General features: G+C 35.9%; 1 protein-coding gene across 1 annotated transcript in view; it reads left to right on the top strand.

Annotated features, from left to right (window-relative positions):
- Positions 1-19,805, top strand: part of LOC150096723 (uncharacterized) — a 125,982-nt gene that overhangs the window by 73,492 nt on the left and 32,685 nt on the right. The window contains exons 6-7 of the mRNA XM_090408677.1: positions 741-863; positions 9,014-9,136. Of these exons, the coding sequence (XP_090264803.1) occupies positions 741-863; positions 9,014-9,136 (246 nt within the window). The remainder of the gene's footprint in view (positions 1-740; positions 864-9,013; positions 9,137-19,805) is intronic.

Genomic DNA, 19,805 nt, shown 5'->3' with positions numbered 1-19,805 from the left:
TAGTATACATAAACTGCAATACTCCCTCTCATAATCTCCCTGTGTGCAAGTTAGCCCACTCTGTATTCTGTTAATTTTCTGCAAACAGTTAATCCCAAAATCACAGCGATTAATGACCTTAGTACTATTTACAGCTGACTATCACCTGGCTCCCTAGCAAATCCCATTTCCCTGTTTTTGACCATTTACTCTATCCTTTATCAATAAATGTTCTAAATGGCAAGTGTCCAATCCATTTAAGTGCAAACCATCTCTCATAAAATACTCCTTACTTTTATCAGACTCATTCCAGACATTCATAAAATGAATATTCAGTTTCATTTCTTTGCAAAAGCTTTTACACAATCTTGACATCATTCCATTGACTATAATTGCTCTTCTGTTTAATTCATCACTATCAAATCTTGGTAGCACACTCATGATCTTTCCACTTTCACTCTTTGCATTCATTGCTATCTTAATGATAGCAGTAATCTCACTCGCTCTATCTTTCTGCAATTTCGCATAGCAAAAGCAATTTATGATGATTTCAGACACTGAAAGATTTATATGAAGATTCTGGCATCTCGATACTGTTTCCATTTGAAATCATTTTCATTGTTAAGAATTTAGGGATATAGAACATACTATCTGATGCAAAAAAAAAGATTTGAAATTATTTGTTAACCACAGTAAAATATTAGAGAGTTAATTAATATGATAGCTGTGATAATGTAACTGAATTTTTTTCCCCTTTGAAGCTTATAAAAAATAATCCAGGACCTGGACAATATGAGCATTCAGTGTTTACTGATGACTTTATTCATCCTACTAAGAAGAATGATGGAAAATTTGGAACTGCACTCAGATTCTTTTCCATTCCAGTAAGTTTATTTAATTAATTACATATCTACTGCAAAAGTATTAATTTATGAGATTGACATTATTGAATGAAGTAATTGTATAAAGCCTTAATCTGGCCTCATATTGATTATGGTCACATATTTGATCACCTTATTTTCATGGAATGTTGTTTATAGGGAAATACTGAAGAAATGTAAATTACAGATAGGCAAACTACAGATGGTGTGACTAAGATGTTTATGCTGGTGAGGAGATTTTACAGGATTAAGAGAGTATACAGTCCAGAGTGGAAGATTAGAGTAGAAAAATAAAAGGCCATCCATGGGAGTTGTGTATTATTATTATTATTCCTGACACCTCCAAGGAGTCTGAAGACTCATTTTGGGAGGACGCCTACAACTGTCTCAACCACTACACCGAACCTCTACTACAAATCATCTCCATCAACGCCATCTACTGCCCACCTCTACCACAACTAGTATTCTATGTCTGTAAATTGCATGTGTTCTGAAGGGCCGATTTGTCTGTATGCGGGATGAAAAACCTGAGTTTCCGGAAGAAAAAACCCTGCTACCTCCTTATGAGATTGGCTAACTCACCGGCTAACTCAATTTTATCTGAATGCAATCTAACTCAATCTTTATCTGGATGATTTTCAATCTTCGATTGAAAATCATCCAGATAAAGATTCCTCCCATGTAGGAATGCATTCCACTTGTAAAAACAGTGAACTCTTCAGAGTTGATTTTTTACATGAACGGTGGAATGCATGTAAAGGATGTCCTCTTAAATGATTCAACAATGACTTCTAAGGCCGGAACAGGCCACTCTAGGCCTAAATCCTTGATAGGCATGATGATGACAGTGAAATGCACTGAAGAATGTGTGTTATGAATGTTAGGAATGTAAATGAGTTTAAGTTTTAATATGACAAATATGTTACTAGTTGTTAGACTTCCTGCAATGAGGTTTTGATTAGATGCGGTTGTTTCTGCAACATGAAAAGTCTGCTATGCTCAATTACTGCAAGGAAACAGAAGGAAGAAGACTCTAAATTGATCCCTAGGTTAAGTCTGAGATGATTCTGAAAGAATCTGTGGAAATGATGATGATGATATGAATCTTTTTAAGTATTAGTATAAAATCTGATGCAAAGAAGCAAAGCTTATATAGCATTGATGTCAGACCACAAACAAAATCCTCAGGAACAAATCCTGCTGATAGCCTTACAATTAATAATGAATATACATAATAAGGTAATAACTTTTTACAGAAAGCGATGGTATCCAAGTAAACAAAAACCATTTTTTAACCATTTCCAATAAAACTAATATACTTAAGCACAAAGAATATCAGTTATACTAAATTAATTATTTTCATCTAGGGCTTCTAAATTTGTCTAATGTATCTGCTACTACAATGCTTTCTCAAAGTTTATTATGATGGTTGACTACTCTTTCAATAAAATAAAACTTCTCTTTCTTCCCTCTTTATTTTTCCCTCTGAATCTATTAGAGTAATCGAGGGCTGGGAATGAATCTTTCCTATTCTGCTGATTTTATTACACTAAGCAGTGAGAGTCCGCCTTCTCTCCCCAGGTACTTGTCACACCTTAATTGTGGACCCTGCAATTGGTTCTTGGGGCCCAATTACAGTATTAGCCCCAGTGTTGAATTATGGTAGGTCAGAGATATAAAAAGAATTTGCCATGTGATCTGACTGGTCTGCAGTGCTATCCAGGGATCTATCAGCCTGAAAGTGAGAAATTGATTACTGTAGAAACCAAGGAAGTTAGAAATAAAAGAAATAAACAAAGTGTTAAAATTGGTACATGGAATGTGAGAGGATTGAATCAACCTGGAAAAGTAGAAAATGTGTGTAGAGAAATGGAACAATACGACAATAAAATACTTGAATTTTCATCCGGAAAGGTGATATGGAGTTTTTAAACTACTCTTCCAAATGGAAAGGAATATAAAGTTATGGGAAATGGAGGATGTGAGTTTAGAAAGAAAGTTGCATTCATTATAGAAATGGAGTTCTCACATTTAGTTATTAATGTTAATATGAAATCTGAAAGAATAATATCAATTTTATTAGAGATGAAACCAAAACCACTGATGATTATACAAATTTATGCACCAATCACATCAGAAAATGATGAAGAAATTTATGAGAAAACAGAGAAAACTATTCAAGATATTGGAGGAGTGAAAGACAGGGTGTTAATCATTATGGCTGATTGGAATGCCACAACAGGAAAGGAAAGAATAAGTTTTGTTCATAAGAACATATGGCATGAGAAATTATAGAGATGATAGATGTATTGAATTTTGTTTAAAACATAAATTGATAATTGCAAACACTTTATGAACAAAATGAAAAACAAGGTATACTTGGAGATATCTCCAAATGGTACATGTACTAATCAAATAGATTTTATTAGGATCAATCAGAAATATAGAAACGGAATAACAAATGCAAAAGTTATGCCAAGTTATGACAAAAGTTATGACTTTGGATCAGACCACAGACATGTAAGAATTATAATAAATATAATTATTATTATTATTATTATATTATTCTTATTATTCTTATTATTATTATTAATATAAAGTTGAAAAAGATAATAGATTTAGAATATTCGAGTAGAATACAGATAAACTAAATAAAAGTGACACCAACACATAATATAGTACACTATATCGAAAAGAAAGAAGACTACAACAAATGGACCACAACAAAAGAGAGGTTCTACAGAAAACAGTGGGAGATCAGGGGAGAACCAGAGGTCATCCCTGGAAACTGTATAAAGAGGGTGTGAGAAGGGGGAGTGAGAAGAAGGTTTTTTGCATGCAGAGTTGTGAATGATTGGAATGCTTTGCCTGAGAGAGAGAGAGAGTGTGGTGTCTGCAGAGAATTTGAGTGTGTTTAAAGCACAGTATGATGAGCTGTGTGTGATAAAAGGACCTCCTAGACGAATCTTTGACTCCATGGGATCTTTGGGTAATAATAAGAATAATAAGCATAAAATTTAAAACATGGATGACTGAACGATACTAGAACTAATGGATAAAAGAAGAACCTGGAAAAATAACCCCATTGGAAATGAAGAATATAAAAGATTAGATAGACAAATAAAAAAGAAATGTAAAGAAGAAAAACATAGGTGGAGCAATAATAATTGCTTAGAAGTAAAGAGATTAGATAAAGAAAATCAAATTGTAGAGTTCTATACAAAAATAAAATTTCTTAATAACCAAAATAAAATAATAAGCCAACAGTAAAGATAATAATAAGAATGTTATTATAAATCCAGAAGACAAGATACAAAGATGGAAAGAATACCTAACAGAACTGTATAATGACCACAGGCTTGGCAAACCTGTGATCAGTGTTCATTCAAAAAATCCAGATATACTTAAAGAAGAAATAGTAAGCACAATAAAATAACTAGCTAATGGCAAAGTGACTGGATGTAATGGAATATCAGCTGAGTTATAAAAGAGATGGGGGGAAAAGGAACAGATTTTTTAATAGAAATAATACATGATATATATATGATACAAGCATACTACCAGAAGACTTCATAAAATCTATTTGCATTCCGATACCAAAATAGAATAATGCAGCAGAATGTAAAGATTTTAGAATAATTAGTATCATATTCTTACTTCAAAAATACTATTGATAATAATACAAAACATAATGTTTTCTAGAATTAAATGCCATATAAGTGAACGACAAAAAGGATTCATACAGGGAAAAAGTACAATTAATGCCATTTATGAATTAAAAACTATTATTGAAAGATCAATAGAAATAAATAATAACATATATCTCTGCCTTATAGATTTTCAAAAAGTATTTGACACAGTAAGCCATGAAAAGTTAATAGAAATATTAAAAGGCATTCAAATTGATACAAAAAAGCTCATAATAATAATAAAATTATACTGGAATTAGAAGACAAAAATTATAAACGAAATTCATAATGAAAAAATAGATATCAAAAGAGGAGTGAGACAAGGGTGTATGATATCTCCTATACTTATATATATATACATACATACATACATATACATATATTATTATTACGTGACACCTCAAGGTAGTCCAAAGACTCATCGAGGGGAGGGCACTCACTCTACAATTCTCTGTCTCCACCACTGAATCCACCAACTACACCAATGGCATCTACCACCACCACCATTTTCACAGACAATCACAAACATCCATGTCCACAGTGGGATTCGAACTTGTAGTCTTTTGGCTGGATAGCGAATATGCTAACTGCTCGGCCAACCAGGCCGGCTACACACACACACACACACACAGTGAAATGATAATGAAAAAATATGAAGAAATTAAAATGGGAATAAAAATAAATGGCAATAGAATTAACAGTATTAGATTTGCTGATGATTTGGTGTTCATAGCAAAATCAAAAACAGAGTTACAAAAATGGTTGAAGAAGTTACAAAAATCAAGTATACAAGCAAAGCAACAACAGCAACAAAACACAAATTTAAGAGTATCAATGGGATTCATTCAAAATGTAAAGGCCTACGATTATTTAGGAGTAATCATTATAGAAGATGGAACAACAGTTATGGAAATAAAATCAAGAATGGCTAAGGCATAAATTAAAGATACCAAGAAATTATATACTTAGTTTAATACTTTATCCAAGTGTAAGCAAACAGTTTGCACTTGAAGTATTTTCAAGACTGGGGCAAGTCGTGGTAAAGGTGGTATAACTTCACATTCTTTTCCTTGGTATCCCATAATGCAAAGCAAGTCATATTTTTCATATACAAATTGTCAAAGGGTGTTACACCTTATTATTAAAATACTCTGGATTAATAAGGTGTGACACCTTTTGGCAACTCATATATGAAAAATATGACTTCTGCATTACTTCAATCTTGGTATCACCAGTGGGTCTGGCTCCCACTGATGAGACCTCAATAAAGGTCGAAACTATCTGGGTAGTGACCCTTCCCATAATGCATAGCATTGTACATGTCTGCAAGGAGATGTGCTTTGCATTATGGGATACCAAGGCAAGGGATGTGAAGTCATACCACCTTTACTACGAGTTGCCCCAGTCCTGAAAATACTTCAGATGCAAACTTTGTTTGCTTACACTTGGATAAAGGATTAAGCCAAGTATATAATTTCTTGGTATCTTTAATTTATAGTATAACCAAGTGGAAAAACTTTCAACAAATAGCTAAGACAAAAGAAGCATTTTGAAATAATAAATTACTAATGACTTCTGGAATAAATAAACAGACTAAAATAAGAATAATAAAATCCTATGTATGGTCCACATTGAATTATGGATGTGAGACATGGACATATACAATAAATTAAAGATACTAAGAAGTTATGTACTTGGTTTAATCTTTTATCCAAGTGTAAGCAAACAAAGTTTTCACCTGAAGTATTTTCAGGACTGAGGCAATTCGTATATAGAAGCTAATGACTTCACATCACTTGCCTTAGTTGATCGAGTGGTAGTGTCTCTGCTACCAATGACTCACGCAAAAAGTTAAGCAAGTTTGAGCGCGGTTAGTGGTTGGAAGGGAAAGCAATCGTTCGTACTGTTGGCACACTCTCTCTCGATGCGTCTTTGGGCTCCCTGGAGGTGTCACATAATAATAATAATAATAATAATAATAATGCGAAGCACATATCCTTGCAGACATGTATAATGCTATGCATTATGGGAAGGGTCACTACCCAGACCAGTTTCGACCTTTAATGAGGTCTCGTCATAATGCAAAGCACATATCCCGCTAATACTAAGATCCATAATCAAGAAATTATAGGCCTTTGAGATGGTGCTATATGCCTTTGAGATGGAGCACTGAAACTTTCTTGGAATGAGAAAAAAAAAAACTAGTGAAGACATATTAAAGTTAATAGGAACCAAAGAGCACTCATGTTAGACCTTATAAAGAGAAAGTGCAAGATGACAGGACATTTATTAAGAGGATCAGCAAGGGAAAATATCTCTGAATATACTGGAGGTAAAATTAGAGGGAAGAAGATCTCCTGGTAGACCAAGAATTTCTTGGGTTGATGATATAAAGAAATGGATGGGTAAAAAGAGCTATTATGAGATCAAAAGAATGGCAGAGGATTGGACGCTCTGGTGTACCATGATTGCTAATCTCCAAATTGGAGAAGCTACTTAAGAAGAAGAAAACCTTAATGAACACTTTATCAGTTTAAAATTATGTCCCTTAGTTCACAATTCTTATGAAAATGTAAAAAATCTCATAATTTAATCCTATTCGTTCCTTTAACAGCTTTATAGACTTTATTCAAAATACCTTCTGATTTGTTTTGTCTAAAAAATTTGCAATTCTAAAAAACTCAAAACTTTTTTTGGGTTGCAAATTCTTTCTTTATAAGCACTTCTTCCTGATATCAATCTGGTCACTCTCCTTTGTATCTCTCTTTCTCCTGTCTTTTTCCAGCATATAGTACTGCAAACTCCTCACTTATCATTCTAAGTCAGCCTAACTATTGTTTTGTACAAGGGGAAAAATTACATCTTTGTTTCTACTTATTCCTGATATCAAGCTGGTCACTCTCCTTTGTATTTATCTTTCTCCTGTCTTTTTCCAGCATATAGAATTGCAAACTTCTCACTTAGTGTTCTAAGTCAGCCTAACCATTGTTTTGTACAAGGGGAAAAATTGCATCTTTGTTTCTACAAGCAAAGTTATTGCAAATTAATGAAAAAAATCCCATTTACGGTATTGCTGCCTTACTGTATTGTTCAGAATTAGAAATTCTTCTGTTAGACTGCACTTTTATTCCTAGTTCTTTTTATCTAACAGAAATAATAGGTTATCCTTGGATTTTTGCTATCTAGCTGAGCTGAGGACTTGACATTTTGAACTGTTAAATGTTAACTATGGTGGGAGGACATAATTTTAAACTAATTAAGTGTTCAAGGTTAGATGTAAGAAAATATTATTTTAGTGAAAGAGTAATCAAGTTTCTCTTCGATTTTTGCTGTTTAGTAAAGGACTTGACCTTTTGAAATGTTATACATTAATTACTATTCTTGAGCCCAATGAAATTTAAGTCAGCCTGAAGCAGTTTACATTTAACTTATAATTCCATTATCAATTTAAACTCTCTTTTGATTATTAGATATATGAAGAGCCAAAGGCTTCAATTCAGCGACATATGACTTGTTTAAGTTAAGGGATATTACATCCCATATTGTTTCTTAGCTGAATAAGAAACTCAAAGAGTTTCATGCCGAATATAGTAAAAACTATATAAAGTTCAGCGATTCCAAGCGTAAGCAAATACCTGGATACTGCAGCAACTGATCCTAAAGGTAGTGCAAGCTGAGGCAACTCATGTCTAAGGAGGAGCAAGCTCCGATCACTATTCTTGATATTTACCCATAATGTGAACTTAGCTCCTAGGAGCTGTATTTCTGTTCAACATTATGAGACAAGGTCACTACCCAGACCAGTTTCAACCTTTATTGAGGTCTCATCAGTGAGTAGGTAGACCTAGTTAATATCAAGTTTGTAGCGAACAGAACTTACAACCCTTCTATGAGTATTGCCAAGAGGTGTCCTAATAAATTATTAGGTATATGAAGAGCCAAAGGCTTCAATTCGGCGACATATGACTTGTTTAAGTTAAGGGATATTACATCCCATATCGTTTCTTAGCCGAATAAGAAACTCAAAGAGCTTCATGCCGAATATAGTAGAAACTATATAAAGTTCAGCGATTCCAAGAGTAAGCAAATACCTGGATACTGCAGCAACTGACCCTAAAGGTAGTGCAAGCTGAGGCAACTCATGTCTAAGGTACGATATGGGATGTAATATCCCTCTCTTTTGATCCTTATATCGATAAGATAAGCATGCTATCACCGTTACATTTAGATGCTGCTTTAGTTCCTATTTTTCATTTTACTATTACTATTATTATCAAACTTTTTATGCAATGATTTCTCAGTAAAATGTAGTGGTAAGAATATAACACATTAGATTATGGCAAATAAGGAATAAGATAAATAAAACCTCATATGAATTATATAATTTATACTGCATATCCTAAGAAATATATCTCATATTTTATATAATTTATTCAATGAATCAAATTTTATTTTTAATATCAGGTAATGCCAGGTCCAGCAGATTATACTCCCAAAATGCCACCAAAACCACAACCAAGCATATGGGTTCCTTTCATGTCTAATGTCCCTCGTCATTCTGCATTTGACACTGGAAAACAAATAACGGTAATTAAAAATATAGTTTTTTTTTCATGTTTACAGAGACAACTGAAACAGCATAATGGACTGGTATGATGTGTAAGTTCATGCACTTCTTGTCACTTAGATTAGTATTTTAATTACTTTAATTACTCTTTCTGATATTCTTCCAAAGTCAAATTGGCATCATCTGGAATATAATACACTGATATATGTACAGATTTCATGCATGCAAGCACAATATGAATAGAAGACTAAAGCAAGAAGGGGGAGAAGTAAAAACATATAGTTGCAGCAAGCAGCAAATAGACATCTGAAGTGTTCTTGTCACTTAGTTGAAGGTTTGAGGTTGAGGACCTCCCAAATATGCTATAGTTAATGTAGCGAAATTTGTTGGGGATGGGTTAGCTCTTAAGAGTACAAGCCAACTTATGAAAGATTCTTTAGCATTTATATTTGCTTCTTTGGTTTTTAACTACAATGAATACTCTACTGAGTGCTCCTTGCATAGTCAAATAAGACCTGTAGCTATAGTGGTAGAAGCAAATGTAATCTTTATGTTCTGTGACCCTAGCAGGTAGTTTTCCTGCCAGTATGTTGCAAAAGCAGAGTATCTGGGAAACTAGAGAAGAGTTAAAGGTTGGAAGTGATCTTTTGTAAAGCAGAGATACCAACTTTATGCTGTTGAACTCCTTTAAGGTTTCTGTCACCTGCAAAGAAGTTCTCTGCATATCGACTTTCTGTAGTAGTCTAAGACTGGAGGAGAATTGCATTTCATTGATATTGTAGGAGGTGAAGCCATTAGCTAAGGCATCACATATATAACTAAATATTGCATTGAAGAACATCATCAGAGCAGACAGATAACTTGCCATGATCAAACAACTTTTTAAAATGTCATATTATTATTATTATTATTCAGGCCTCCATGGAGTCAAAAGACTCATCGTGGGAGGTCCTTCCTAAGAACATAAAGCCTGTCAAGACTCATCGAGGGGAGGTCCCCCCCTAAGAAACACAAAGTCTATCATACCACTCCTTAAACTCATTGACCGTTCTCGCTCTCACCACTCCATCAGGCAATGCATTCCACGGTTCAACCACCCTCCACGCAAAGAAACCACTCCTCACCCTCTTGCTCACAGTTTCCTTTCATAACTTCCAGGAGTGGCCTCTTGTCATCACTCCTTCCCGCTGTTCAACCAAGCAAAAGAACTCCCCAGTGTCAACCTGTAACCACCTCTCAACAGTTTAAAAGTCTCAATCATATCACCTCTCCTTCTTCTATCCACCAAACTCTGCAGTCCACATTCCCTCAGCCGATCCTCATAACTATCCTTGTACAGTCCTGAAACCATCTTTGTCATTCATCTTTGTATCCTTTCCACAGTTAATTTATCCCCTTCAAATCCTGGGGACCAAATCTGAGAACAATAGTCCAAGTGTGGTCTGATCAGAGACTTATACAACGGAATGGTAACCTTCTTATCTCTGCAGGTCAGTGTCCTTCTCATAATTGTAGCAATCCTCTGTGTTACCTTCACCACCTTTGCAATATGTCCCCTAAACTTCAGGTTTCTATCAATCATCAACCCCAGATCTCTTGACTCCCCTACTTCCTCCAGTATAACTCCTCCCATAGAGTATGCAGCGTCCCATCGATGTTTCTCAAACCTCAAGACCTCACATTTTGCTGCATTAAACCGAACCCCAATTCATTTACCCATCTATCTGGCTTATTCAAATCCTCTTGCAGGGCTACCACATCTCCACTATTACTAATAATCCTTCCCAGCTTTGCATCATCTGCAAACAACTGAATATCCCCTTGCAATCCACCGGCAATGTCATTGATATAAAGGTTAAACAATATAGGTCCTAGTACTGAGCCCTGTGGGACCCCACTTGTAACCCTCTGCCTCCTTGAAACTGCTCCACCATACACAACTCTCTGATACCTATCAGACAGCCAATCCTGAATCCAGTTGACCAATCTGACATCCAGGCCCATGTGCTGCAACTTAAATATCAGCTTATCATGTGGCACCCTGTCAAATGCCTTTGCTAAGTCTAAGAAAATTGCAGTATATGCCTTTCCCTCATGTAATGTTCTTGTAACTTTATTATAAAAGGCTAGCATATTGCTAAAACAAGAGTGCCCTTTCACAAATCCATGTTGACTCTCACTGATAACATTACCCTCATCTGCCCAATGCTGTATACGGTCCCTCACTACTTTCTCCAAGATCTTAACAACTACTGATGACACATGAACTGGCCTATAATTAGACACTTCCAGTCTGTTACCACCCTTATGCAATGGCACTATCTTACCCTCCTTCCATTCCCTGGGCACCTTTGCTGAAGCCAGACTTTAATTGAAAAGCCAGGTTAAAGGCACTGTCAGTTCCCTAGCACATTCTCTCAAAACTTGTGGTGAAATACCATCCAGTCCCAAAGCTTTACTGACATGCAGAGTACTCAGTATCTGAAGCACACTCCCTCCTGTATCTCTAAACCTCAAACCAGCCCTATCCCTCTAGCATTAAAACTGACTCCTCTAGGATGAAATACTCCAATAAAGTGTTCATTGAACAATTCCACTATGTCCTCTGCATCAGTCACTCTATTCCCATTTCTATCCCACAATATCATTCTTCCACAGTCATTTCTCCTCCTACTGGGCCACATAGCTAAAAAATTCCCTAGGATTTTCTTTTGATCTTAGGGCCAATCTCCTCTCATATTCCAGTTTTGCTTTCCTTACCACTCTAGTTACTCTTCTGGCCTGTGTCTTATATTCTTCATGCATCCTCTCTTCACCTGTCTCCTTATATCTCTTCCGTAGCCTCTTTTTCGCATGCAATTCCTGTTTAGTATTGTTTGTCATCCACTTTACTCCAAATTGTGTCCTCTTCTTCACTCATGGTATACAACTTACCATTGCTGCTAACAAATATTCTTTCACAATTTCCCACACATTAATGATATCCTGGCCTTCCAATTCCTCCTTCCATGAAACTTCCTGAAGTTGACGTCTAAGACTATTATAATCACCTGCATTATAATTCCACATAAGTTCCCGTCTCTTTGATACTCCTGCATGTCTATTCATTTTCCAAATCAAAACCATATGGTCACTCTCTCTCCAACTGGTGGGAGAGATGTCATCTCAGTTATTATCAACTCTTCTGATGCTGTAACCAAATCCAAAACTCTTGCACCTCTTGTTCCCTCTGTTACATGTTGCCTAAGACATTTGTCCCTCAAGAATTCTAGAAATTCCATTCCCCTATTGCTACGTGCATCTTCCTCTCTCCAATTTATACTACTGTAGTTAAAATCTCCCATAACAATCATTCTTCTTGCTCTTGCCAAACTTAGCTGTCTAACATCTCCTGGTCCCCCATCCTCTGTGCTCCTGGGTCTGTAGCAACACCCCACTAAATATCCTGTCTTGCCTACCTCTAACTCACACCATATGTTTTCAAAATCATTAGTGTCACAGCCTTCCAAATCCTCCACTCTTAGATGACATAGGTCATCACTTATCATAAGCAGTACCCCACCACCACGCTTTCCCCTCCTGTCCTGACAAAAAATGCTATACCCAGCGACTTCTATTCCTGTTATTATATCCCCTTCTGTCAACCACGTCTCAGTGATCCCAATAATTTTTGGCCAGGCTGATGCTATCTGCGCCACCAATTCCACTCCCTTATTCCGAATACAATGGCATTAGTATAAAGCATATAAATGCCATTGTTTCTATACCCAGCATTATCCCTTCTAGACTCCACTGGGCTCAGTGTTACCTGATGTCGTCTCCCTTCTCCCAAGTATCCATTCCCACAAGAGACCACCCCTGCTATCATCCTCCCTGGGACACACTGACCCGTTCAGAACAGCAATATCTCCAGATGCCTACGTCCTTCCTCATTCAAATGTAAGCGGTCTCTCGCATACAATTCCTCTTTTTGTTATCAGTATTTTGTTACTAGAGATGATGCACAGAGTAGTGATGATTCTCCTCTAATTAGGTTGTCTGTATAGATTATGTAAACTATGTGCCATCCTGTGTAGACCGTTAAAGCTAAGGATTAATTGGGTTGGCATTGTTTAACACTTTTTTATTTTGTAATGAAAAAGGTACCTAATAAACGTTTGAGTGGTAATTGAATTAGACATATTATAGATTTTTTTTTTTTTTTTTTACATTCTAATCAGTCTGAGGGATGGCACTTCAGGTACAGGAATGTCATTGTGATAGTCAGATGCAAGTAGTGAGTGCAATGTGAGATTGTATAGGCAAGGCAAGAGTTACTAATGTATTTTCATAAACTTGTTAAACACAGTAAAAAGCAGTTTAAATGAGGCAGAATACAAGGTAACAACAATCAATTTACCAGTAAAAGCAAGTGTCACAAGTTAAAAGGATAATATCAAACAGATAATCATCAACTTTTGTTATTTGCTATCTGAAGTGTATTTTCAGAAATGAGAGACAATTACTCCAATTTAAATTAGGACAGTGTGCTAAAGCCTCTGAACTTTTCTTGAACAGACATTTATATTTGAAACTACTTCTATGAATTAGGTGGATATCATTTGAACAGATTCTGTGTTCCGTCTCAACATTGTCCTCTGAGACAATGAAAGATTAATGGTACTAAATCTAGTACTGATATTACCTAAGTTATTATTATTATATATATATGTGTGTGTGTTTGTTGTTGCTGAATGGCCAATCTGTCCAAATTACAGTTAACTTACAGTCACAAGGATTCTGATAAACACTGTATAGAGAAACAGATGAAAGTTTGTCTTTTGTGGTTGGCAAAAAATGAGAAACTGTGAGAAATCTTGTTGATGGGGAAAAATACTGTATGTAGGTATCAGGTGAAACTTTTTCAAGATTCTACTAATAGGTGCCAGAAACGTGTAGGATAGGATTGGAGTATCTGTTACAGGCTGGAGGAGAATAAGCATCATTGAGGTTGAAGCGAAGGCAATATACTGTATATTTGTGAAGTGAATCTGTGAGGTTCTCTTTATCTTCATGTAGTCTATTTCTCTTCATTTTTTGTTTCATAGTGTTGTTTTTAGATGATTTGAAACTGGAAGAGACATAGAATAATGCAGTAATGGGTTCCTTGCTAAGCATTACACATGGAAGATTTCACCCAAACTGCATCGTAGATATACCATTAGTATCAGATTTCCTCCAGGCACACTGAGCAGAACAGTTAGCTGGCCTGGAAGACTCCTAAAGTATTACTTACCATTAGGTTTAATCCAACATCTATCTAGTGGCCTAAGAAATAACCATTTTAAACCACTTCTCTCAAGAAGAAATGTTGGGTCTCTCCATCTGCATGATATCTGACTTAATTCTTAATACGTCACTCATACCACATGCTAGAAGAAATGTTAAAAGTAGCTGGAACTTTTCACTTGGCTGTAAACATGGCTTTTGGCCACTTCAGTGACAGTATTTCCCAGGGTGATAGTGATGAGAGTCATCTATTATCTTAACAATGCCTACACACACCTTTACTCCTGCCTATGCAAGTTGACTTCTAGAATATTTCCTCAGTGTGATGGTCTGATGTCAGTTGTATGGGAATATATCCAGCATTACTAACTGGCTCACTAGTGTGTATGCGAAGGCAGAAGATTGGGTTGTTGTTGATCAACTGGATTTCACTGAAGTTCAGTGTACTCCACGTGGGGCCCAGAACATCAGTTTTCCATCAGTATTTTAGACTGCTAAGATTTAGCACTACACACTGTTTGGCTATTTCCAGAATGTCTTCAGCTCCTTTTTGACCCAGCTAGTGTTGAGCAGGATAAAATGAATATCTCACTGGAAAGAAAGAAGGTGTAGTTAATCAATGAAAAGAGACAAAGTTGAATAACTTTCATATGTGAACTGTAGAACTGAAATATACAAATATTATGTTAAAAGTGGAGAGTTTGAAAGAAGAATGAAACCTTAGAGATCTAGTGGCAAATCTGAAGTTCATGATGTTGACTTCTATGGTATAAAATCATACATCCACAGTTGAAACAGGAAGTTAAAGAACCAATCCACGACAATATATTATAGAACACCCTTAAAGAATATAGAGAAAAATGTAGGAAAAAGCTAAGTTGTGTAACTGGTAATTAATTTACGGAATTGACAACGCATATAAAGTAAATAAATTAAAGATAACTTTAATGAATCACTTCTATATTTCGGCAATGTCACATTGCCATCTTCGGGAACATAAAGATATGGTACGTGCACTAAGGAACTAACAAAGCAAATGAGGAAGAAAATAAGAACTAATTTTGTTCCTAAAGTCCTAATGGTGCCCTCTTGCGGGCTAATTTGGTAGTCTTGGCAGTTGGGCTGAAGTTCTCAAAATGAAAGTCTCCCAAATTTGGGAGACTTTCATTTTGAAATCTTCTGGCTGAAGTTCTTATTTTCTTCCTCATTTGCTTTGTTAGTTCCTTAGTGCACATACCATATCTTTATGTTCCCGAAGATGGCAATGTGACATTGCCGAAATATAGAAGTGATTCATTAAAGTTATCTTTAATTTATTTACTTTATATGCGTTGTCAATTCCGTAAATTAATTACCAGTTATGTCTAACCAACGTATAAGTCTTACTGCTAAGTTGTGTGTCATAGAAAAATTCTTGGGAAACATATATATTATTATTATTTTTTGGTAACCTCCATGGTGTCAACAGAATCATCATGGGAGACCCACTCAACTAGCAACATGTCTATCATAATGAGCTTTGAAGTTATTTACACTACCTGCACTCACAATGCACTCTGGCAAAGCATTCCACTCACCAACAACTATCCATGCAAAAAATCTACTACTCACACCCTTCTTCACTGCATCTCACCTCTTGGTTATTTAATTTAAGTTTGAACTCTGGTATGATCCCTAGGGAGTGGAAACAAGACAAAATGGTTCCTTTACATAAAGGTGGCTCTAAGACTGCGGTAGTTAATTACAGACCAATCACCATCTTTGGAGTGGTGGTAAAAGTATTGGAAAAGTTGGTTAAGGACAGAATTCAAGAATGGGTGGATCAGAATATGATACTCTATAGGGGCCAAAATGGTTTTGTTAAAGGTCAATCCTGCCTTAGCAATTTATTAACTTTTTATAATAGAATGACATCTGAGTTGGACAAGGCAAATGACTACACAGTGATAATTCTGGATTTTGCTAAGGCTTTTGACAGGATATGGATAAGAGAATGGTTCATGGAGAGATACCAGAAAGTAGTGTATGGAGGAGCAGAGTCCAGGATGAGGCAGATGATCAGTGGTGTGCTTGGACCGTTATTGTTTAATTTGTACATAAATGATATAGGAAGTGGCTTGAAGGGAGATATTCAGTTGTTTGCTGATGATGCAAAGTTGGGTAGCGCAATAAAAAATCAAGCTGTTGTTGAGAGTTTGCAGGATGATTTAAATAAGCTGACAAAATGGACTAAAGGTAATAGATGTCAGTTCAATGTGGAAAAGTGTAAAGTTATTCATTTTGGGATTAAAAGATTACCAGCTGTGTACCACATTGATGGAATGGTACTCCAAGAGATCGATGAGGCTAGGGACTTGGGGTTGTTGGTGGATAGGGAGATGAAGTTCAGGGGACATATTGCTAAGGTGTCCAAGATTGCACATAGGATTACTTGGTTATTGAGGAACACACTAACATCCAGAGATAAAGAGGTTATTATTCCCCTTTATAAGGCATTGATACTTCCACATTTGGATAACTGTGCTCAAGTCTGGTCACCTGGATTCCTTGGAGATGAGGAAGTTGTGGAGAGGGTTCAGAGGAGAGTGATGTAAAAAATGCTCCCTACATTGATAGATTGAGAGCTTGTGGATTGCGGAGGTTGGTTGGTTTGATAGGCAGAGAAGAGGGGATATGATAGAAACGTTTTAATTACTAAAAGATTTTTATAAAATTGATGCGGGGAAAATATTTCAGCTGTGTGACAGTGATTGAAGAACACGAGGTCATCCCTAGAAATTAAGGAAAAGTGTAGTTAACAACGATGTGAGAACCAGATTTTTTGCTTGGAGGGTGGGATGCATTGCCTGACTCAGTTGTTAGTTCTTCGTCTGTAAATGAATTCAAGAAGCAGTATGATAGATATTGTTTTGATAGTTTGGGTCTCCCATGATGAGTCTACTGACTCCATGGAGATACCCCTAATAATAATAATATTAATAATAAACTTCCAGGGATGGCCTCTCTTTCTTTCCCTTTGTCCATCAGCCTCTGTGAGCCACATTCCCTCAAACACACTTTATATAATCAACGCTCCAGAGTCTTGATATCACTTTGGTCATTTTTCTTTGGCCCTCACTAGTGTTTTCACATCACATTGAAAACCAGGTGACCAAATTTGAGCACAAATAGTCCATATGTGGTCTGAACAATGTCTTATATAGCGGCACCACCACCTCCTTATACCTGCATGTCAATGTACTTTTTATCATTGCAGCAATACGATGTTCCATCTTTGCAACACTTGCGATGTGCCCTCAGAACTTCGTCCACTGTCTACCATTACTCTAAGATCCCGAATCTTATTCACTTTCTGAAGTACAGCTCCACCAATACAGCACCTGACACTATATTTCTGTATCCCAAAATGTAAAAAAAAGTTCCTAAAAAGATACCCTACTTAGATTTCCTTTTTGATATCTAACAAAACTTATTTAATCTATCCAGTAAAGATGCTAATAATCTCCGTTTGGAAGTTTCATCCATCCTACTTAAATCCAAGCTTCTGCCATCTATCTCTTCTGCTGAAATGTTTACATTCACTAACATGTAATAGTCATCTTATTATCACCAAACCAGACAAGGGAAAACCTACAGTAGTCATGGATTCGACAAATTATAAAAGGAAAATTTTCTCTTTTATTATGCGATCATTTGAACATACCAGGAATTGGATCATAAACCCACCAGCAGACAACTTAAGAAATTAAACTCACTTCTAGATGAAGTTATAAATCTTGATGCAGACACCATAAAAAACCTAAAAACTTATTTTGCAAGAACACATAGGTTGTATGGTTTACCAAAGATCCATAAAAATGATACTCCACTCCATCCAACTGTTGACTGCACAGACTTTCCTACTTATCACATAGCCAGATTTTTAGCACAACTGCTAAAATCTCATATTGGCAGGTCACTCATTTATAAAACAATTCACCTGATTTTATTATTATTATTTATTATTATCTAAGATCTCCAAGGAGTCAAGGACTCATTGAGGGAGGCTCAATGAGTCCTTGACAGAAAAACCTAGCTCTCACCTCTTTCTTGACTGTGAACAAACTTAACTTCCATGCCCCACATTCCCCCCCCCCCACCTTCCATATAATGAAAATTTTCACCAGACAATATTCTATAACACACATTCAAAAGTTTATAGACCTCCTGTTAACCAGAGTCTGTAATCTACATACTTGCAATCTGTCCTCATAATTTAAATTCCATAATCTGGCTATAATCTTTATAACTCTTCTTTGCACACACCCTTTCCACAGCTTCTTTATCCTCTTGGAATCTGGGAGACGAAATCTGTGCACATGAATTCGGTTGTGGTTTTATTAAAGCCTTATAAAGAGGCAAAAAGACTTCCTTATCCTTACTTGTCAAAGTTTGCTTCAACATTGCAATTATCCTATGAGTTGTATTTACAACTTTTGCTATGTGACCTTTGAATTTCAATTCCTATCCATCGATATGCCAAGATCCCTTGCCTCCTCAGTTTCTTGTAGCATAACGAAGCTAATATAATATGCCACGGGAAATCTAATCACACTAAAGTGCATAACTTTACACTTACTAACACTAAATTGATAGACATTTTCATTTGTCCAATTTTTCAGCCTGTTTAAATCATTTTCAATAGGCTGTATTAGTAGCATTCCTGATTACCCTGCCTATCTTTGCATCATTGGCAAACAATTGCACATCTGCTGTGAGACTGCCTGACGTAATTCATGTATAGATTGAACAATAATGACCCAAGGACTGAACCCTGAAGTACACCACTGGTCACCTTAAATCTGGCATTCACACCCACCATATACTACTTTTTGATATCTGTTGATCAACCTCCACTGATCCAGGTGAAGAGTTTATGTTCTAATCCCATATTCTTCAGTTTATGTAATAGCCTTTTATGTGGCATCCTATCAAATGCCTTAGCAAAATTCAACATTGTCATAGTGTATTCATTCCCTTTATCCAACTCAGCCATAACATTGTTATAAAATATGAGCAAATTGCTCATATTTTATTAAATTTTGTATGCGAGTTCTTACCAACGTTTCTGAAATCTTCACTACCACACCAGAGATACTGACAGGTCGGTAGTTAAACACATCAGTTTTATGCACCACCCTTGTGCAATGTAAATATCATACATTCCTTCCATTCATGAGGTATCATTTCAGAACTGGGACAGATGTTAAACAAACATGTGAAAAGCCTCATGTTCAGCTGAGCATTCCTTTAGCAAAAGGGCTGATATTCCATATCCAAGTTATGCAACAGCTCTTCAACCTCATTTTCATGAACCTCTGACTCTTCATTCAATGTAGTAATAGCACTGTGCCCCATGTGATATAAACCTGGTTGATATAT

The sequence above is a fragment of the Typopeltis vanoorti genome, chromosome 18 (assembly GCF_054136105.1).
Source record: "Typopeltis vanoorti isolate ZY-2024b chromosome 18, IOZ_Tvanoo_1.0, whole genome shotgun sequence".
Lineage (NCBI taxonomy): Eukaryota > Metazoa > Arthropoda > Arachnida > Uropygi > Thelyphonidae > Typopeltis > Typopeltis vanoorti.
Note: the sequence above shows the minus strand (reverse complement) of the source record. Positions and strands in the feature narration are given on the sequence as shown.